Raw genomic sequence first — 6,350 nt, forward strand, 5'->3', positions numbered from 1 at the left:
TATGTAAGAACCAGAAGTAAAGCATTTCGAAACCATATATGAACCAGGTTAGGGCTTGCCTTGTCCCTCGTTGTTCTGGTGCTGCTCTTCGGGGGCGTTGATCTCAGGCTCGCGTTCGGTCCCTATCGAGAAGAACCAAATACCGGAAAGGAAGAGCACAATCAAGACAAGGTACAATGCAATGCACATAACATATGATGACATGTCATATTAAAGGGGTTTGGGTAGTGCATCGATGGAAATTAAAGGGGTTCGGCTTCGAACCCCGACATATGAGAGGGGTCAAATTAGGGTTTCTACTAAGGCTCATATTTAATTGGTTCAAATATGTATGAAACATGGATAAACAATTAGGAAATGTTTTTCTGATCATTTTGATATATAATTTTATATTTTTCTGATTTAAAATGAATTACTTATGAATTTCCAGGATTTAATTCATTTTAAATCAATTTCTGAAAATTATACAAAAAATAATAAAAGTTTAATAATTTGGACCCACTTGTCATAATTTTATTCTTTTCTAAAATATTTCCTAAATTATTAAAATCCTGACAGATGGGGTCCACCTGTCATATTATTTTCTATTTAAGAAATACAGAAATTACAGAAATGAATTACAGAAAATCAGAAAATGATTAATGACGTCACGCTGACGTCATGCTGACGTCAGCGCGGCCATGGCTCACAGTACACCTCCGGTGAGGTTGCAATCGGCCGATTTAGGGCGTAATCGAGCGCGTGCGAGTGGGGGAAAGGGTCCTGGCGACGCGGGCGACCTATTGGTGGCGGCGCCGCCGGCTATTGGCCGCCGGAGCACGGCCGGCGGCGATGTAACGCGGCGGCCGGGGCAGGTGCTGTGGCGCGGCGGCGCTAGAAGGCGAGGGGGAGCAGGGCGAGGGCACAGGGAGGACCAGGGACTCACCCTCGACGCGATGGTGAGGTCGGAGGTGGACGGGGAGCCTCGCCGGCGCCGGAATCGAGCGGGGCAGGGCCGGCCAGAGGTGGGTTAGGGTTAGGTCTGGGGGGCGCGGGAGAGGGGGAAACTGGGGGGATAGAGTTCCGGCGGGGCGGCGGCGAGCTTTAAGAAGGCCGCCGGGGGCGGCGGGACGCATCGGGGCCGCCGGAGCCATCGGGTGGCCGGCGTGCTGCCAGCGACCAGCTTCGGTCGGCGGGGACGATGATGTTTTTGCAAATAACCCCCTGGAAAAATGGTTGGGCTGGTGAAGGGGTTCGGCTGGGCCACTTGGGCCATGTTTGGGCTGCGGCCAGTGAGGGAAAAGAGAGAGAAGGGGATGGGCTGAGCCCAGGTTAGGGAGAGAGAGGGTTTCTCCTTTTTTTGATTTTTGTTTCTCTTCTCAAAATCTAATTTCAAATCTGTTTTGAATTTTGTTTGAACTCAAATTTTGCAGAGAGGATATTAAACACACATGGCCTTATTGAATAACAACATTTCCATGTGGCCTAATGTTCAAAACGTGAGACAATTTGAGTTAAGAAAGAAATAGAGAGGGATTTGCATAGTGAAAATGGAGATGCAAATTTGTTCAAATTCAAACCACATGCATGCAATGCTCATGAACACTCCTTTATTTAGATAAAAAAGGTTGGGATGTTACAACTCTACCCCCCTTACAAGAATCTCGTCCTCGAGATTCCTAGATTTTAGAAAAGAAGGAAGGGTACTCAGATCGTAAACGATCTTCTCGTTCCCAGGTTGCTTCTTGCTCAGAATGATTAGACCACTGAACTTTCAGGAACTTGATGCTCTGACGTCGAGTTTTACGCTCGGCTTCATCAAGGATACGAACAGGATGTTCTTGATAGGTTAGATCCTCTTGAAGGTGAATAGTCTCGTGATCAACACCACGGATGGGATCTTTGAAGCAACGCTTGAGTTGGGACACATGGAAGACTTCATGAACTTCAGGAAAATTGGAAGGTAACTCCAACTTGTAGGAAACATTACCACGCTTGGCAAGGACGCGAAAAGGACCAACATAGCGAGGTGCTAGTTTGCCTTTGATACCGAAGCGACAGACACCCTTGAGAGGAGTGACCCGAAGATAAGCTTGATCACCAATTTCATACTTCACTTCTTGATGATGGCGATCATAGTAGCTCTTTTGACGTGACTGGGCAGTTTTCAGACGCTCGCGAATGATGCGAACTTGATCTTCTGCTTCATTGATTATATCTGGTCCAAAGAACTTTCTTTCTCTAGTTTCAGACCAGTTTAAAGGAGTTCTACACCTTCTGCCATACAAAGCTTCAAAAGGTGCCATGCCCAGGCTAGATTGGAAGCTGTTATTATAGGTGAACTCGGCAAATGGAAGGCACTTTTCCCAATCTTTACCGAAGGATATAACACAGGCCCTGAGCATGTCTTCAAGAATCTGATTCACTCTTTCGGTCTGACCACCGGTTTGAGGATGATAGGCTGTGCTGAAGGAAAGACGAGTTCCCATAGCTTGTTGAAAACTAGCCCAGAACTTTGAGGTGAAAAGACTTCCACGATCAGAGACGATCTTCTTAGGAACACCATGAAGAGTGACTATCCGTGAGATATATAGATCTGCTAGTTGACTAGCTTTTATGTCTTCTCGGATAGGAAGGAAGTGAGCAACCTTGGATAGACGGTCAACGACTACCCATATAGCATCTCTTCCATTTTTGGTCTTGGGGAGACCGGTAATGAAATCCATGCCAATTTCATCCCATTTCCACTCTGGAATTGATAGAGGTTGCAGAGTGCCAGCAGGTCTTTGATGTTCAGCTTTTACACGATGACAAACGTCACATTCAGCAACAAACTTAGCGATTTCTTGCTTCATCCCAGACCACCAGAATCTTTGGCGAAGATCCCGATACATCTTGGTACTACCAGGATGGATGGAGAGTGGTGATTCATGAGCTTCTTTAAGGATTAGCTCTTTGAGATCCGATTTATCCGGCACGACTAGACGCTTACCGAAATAAACGGTACCTTGATCATCAATGGAGAAACATTTAGCTACTCCGCTAGCAATGTTCTTCTTGATCTCGGTAATGCCAGAATCTTGCTTCTGAGCCTTATTGATCTGGTCTTCAAGAGAGGGCTTCACCTCTAGATTAGCAAGGAATCCACTAGGAACAATCTCAAGGTTGAGTTTTGCAAGTTCCTCATAGAGAGAAGTTTGCGCTTGCTTAACCATCAGGTTGTTGCAATAGGACTTCCGACTTAGCGCATCAGCAACGACATTGGCTTTGCCGGGTTTATAGTTGAGACCTAAGTCATAATCTTTGATGACTTCCAGCCATCTTCTCTGTCTGATATTCAGATCTGGCTGGGTGAAAAGATACTTCAGACTTTGATGATCCGAGTACAACTCGCAACGATTACCATAAAGGTAAGGTCGCCATTGCTTAAGAGCATGGATCACAGCTGCAAGCTCGAGATCATGAGTAGGATAATTTAGCTCATGTGGTTTCAACTGTCGAGAGGCATAGGCCACCACATGACCATCTTGCATCAACACACATCCGAGCCCTTGGAGAGAGGCATCACAATAAACAACGAAGTCTTTGCGTGTGTCCGGAAGAACGAGCACAGGAGCAGTAGTCAGCTTGGTTTTCAAAACCTGGAAACTTTCTTCAGCCTTTTCTGACCATTCGAACTTCTTGTCTTTCTTGAGAAGATCGGTCATTGGCTTGGCAATCTTAGAGAAATTTTCAATGAATCGGCGGTAATAACCTGCCAGACCGAGAAAACTCCGAATCTCCTTAGCTGACTTAGGTGTCTTCCAGTCAAGAACGGTTTGAACTTTATCTGGAATGACTGCAACACCTTTTTCAGAGATAACATGACCAAGGAATATGAGCTCTTTTAACCAGAACTCACATTTGGAGAATTTGGCGTAGAGACGGTGCTCACGAAGTTTGGTTAGCACCAGACGGTGATGTTCCTCATGTTCATCTTCAGTTTTGGAGTAGATCAGAATATCGTCGATGTAGACCACGACAAACTTGTCAAGATACTCCATGAAAACAGAGTTCATGAGCCGCATAAAAGTGGCTGGAGCATTTGTAAGGCCAAAGGACATGACAGAGTACTCGTAAAGACCATAACGAGTTGTGAACGCTGTCTTTGGAATGTCCTCCTTGCGGATTTTGATTTGATGGTACCCTGATCTCAAATCCATCTTTGAGAAGATCAGTAGCCGGACAACTGATCAAAAAGATCATTGATTATAGGAAGAGGGTATTTGTTCTTGATTGTCACTGCGTTGAGCGGACGGTAATCAACAACCAGCCGCGGAATGTTGGTATCTCTCTTCTTGACAAAGAGGGCAGGGCAACCCCAGGAAGAAGTACTGGGTTGTATGAAGTTCTTCTCCTCTAATTCCTCTAACTGCTTCTTCAGTTCAACCAACTCTTCCGGAGGCATACGATATGGTCTCCGGGAAACAGGAGCTGTTCCGGGGACTAACTCAACGACAAAGTCCACACTTCGATCAGGTGGCATGCCAGGTAACTCTTCAGGGAAGACATCTGGAAAGTCACGGACCACCCAGACATCAGAGATTTCTGGTTTAGGCAGGGCTTCAATAGCATACAACTCGGCTTCAGAGGTAAACCTTGCCGACGGAGGTATTGCGGATGGAGCCCAGTACAGAACACTTTTGCCGGAAAGATTGGTTAGTACAACAGACCTAGCTGCGCAATCAATGACAGCCTTGTGCTTTACTAGCCAATCCATGCCCAAGATGACCTCAATGTCAGTTGACTTGAGGGCAATGAGAGAGGTGGGGAACCACACTGGCCCTATACTGATTATGACCTCACGGGTAATCCAAATAGTTTGCCAATGAGAACCAGGAGTTGTGATCTCTAGAGGGGAGGGCATTGTCTCGAAGGGTATATCATGCCTTTGTGCAAACTCTTGAGATATGAATGTATGCGATGCTCCAGAATCAAACAGAACTTTAGCTAGGATTGAGTTTATATAGAGTGTACCCATTAGGACGCTTGGATCCTCTTCAGCCTCATCAGCAGAGACATGGGTCAGACGGGCACGACCAGAGGACTATTTGTCATCCTTCTTGGGCTGAGAATATCCACGACCAGCTGGCTTATGGGGGCACTCCTTTGAGTAGTGGCCAGTCTGACCACAAGAGTAGCAAGCACCACTAGGCACAGTACCCATGGTAGGACGATAGCTTGAACCACCAGAGGCTGGCTTAGAGTTATTGCCCGAAGACCTTGGTGCATAGGGAGCACGAGGTACAGCACTGTAAGGGATCCAGACTCGGCGCTTCTTGTTGTGAGAGGAAGACGCACGAGAATCACCTTCTTCACGCTTCTTAGATTTTTCCATATCCTTCCTCCCGTTCTCCATCAGAAGAGCACGGTTATGCATGTCTTGGAATGACTGGAAGGTGAAGGGCAGCATCTCATAGCGAAGCTCAGGGTTAAGTCCTTTGCGGAACAGATCTTGCTTATCAGCATCATCAACCAGATCACGGGGTGCATTGCGAGACAGTTGAGTGAACTCACGTCCATATGTCTCCACATCCAGCTTCCCCTGAGAAAAGTCCAGGAATTCCCTCCTTTTGATGTCCATGACAGTCTTGGGGATATACGCTGCACGAAAAGCTGTGACAAACTCCTCCCAGGTAACATCATGTCCTGGCGCTTGAAGAGCAAGAAAACCTTCCCACCAAGAACCAGCGGCACCTTCTAACTGGTAGGTGGCGAAGTTCACGCGTTCACCTGGTGGAACATGAAGAGCATTGAACTTGCGTTCGATGGTGCGAAGCCAATCATCAGCATCAAGAGGCTCCTTGGGGTGGGTGAAGACAGGAGGCAGTGCACGGATGAAGTCCCCAAGTGTGACACAATTGTCAGGACGACGCTCGGTGTTTTGAACTACACGCTCCAGGAGTTGTTCATTCCTCAGGCGGTTTGTCTCAATGTTGTTAAGAACCTGCGCCATTGTGGGAGGTGGTGGCAGTTCCAGTTCAGCATTGTTTTGTCCACGTCGGTTACGACCACGACCACGACCAGCCATCCTGAAGAGAAAGACAAAGACCATGAGAAATGGATTCCTTGGAAAGGATTCAACGGAATGATAACATTCACTAAATGGAAGGAACAAGATTCATATCAACTGAGGTAACTTTAGGAACACTAAGCTAAGCAACCAAGTACGGAGTACTTTTTAGAAAAAACAACCCAAACCCGTAGATCCTATAAGTTTGGAAATAATAGGGTAGAGGTAAAACCTTTTTCAATCAAAACAAGGTAAGAGGACCCAGCATTAGAGTGACACCAGATAAGGAGTAAAAAGAGTCCTAATCAGATTTTTGTAA

At 46.4% G+C, this 6,350-nt stretch overlaps 1 protein-coding gene across 1 annotated transcript; it reads right to left on the reverse strand.

Annotated features, from left to right (window-relative positions):
- Positions 1 to 5,065: 5,065 nt before the first annotated feature.
- Positions 5,066 to 5,974, reverse strand: LOC139839264 (uncharacterized). The gene is made up of 2 exons (XM_071829314.1): positions 5,707 to 5,974; positions 5,066 to 5,622 (listed from the first exon to the last, which is right to left on the reverse strand). The coding sequence occupies exons 1-2, from the start codon at positions 5,972 to 5,974 to the stop codon at positions 5,066 to 5,068; spliced, it is 825 nt and encodes a 274-aa protein (XP_071685415.1).
- Between the last annotated feature and the right edge of the window lie 376 nt (positions 5,975 to 6,350).

This window comes from Lolium perenne, chromosome 4 (assembly GCF_019359855.2).
Source record: "Lolium perenne isolate Kyuss_39 chromosome 4, Kyuss_2.0, whole genome shotgun sequence".
NCBI classification, from domain to species: Eukaryota; Viridiplantae; Streptophyta; class Magnoliopsida; order Poales; family Poaceae; genus Lolium; species Lolium perenne.

Coding starts and splice junctions, on each gene's coding strand:
- LOC139839264 (XM_071829314.1), bottom strand. CDS start 5,974: ATGGCGCAGGTTCTTAACAACATTGAGACAAACCGCCTGAGGAATGAA. Junction 5,623..5,706: donor CCAGTTAGAAGGTGCCGCTG/GTTCTTGGTGGG, acceptor CTTTTCGTGCAG/CGTATATCCCCAAGACTGTC.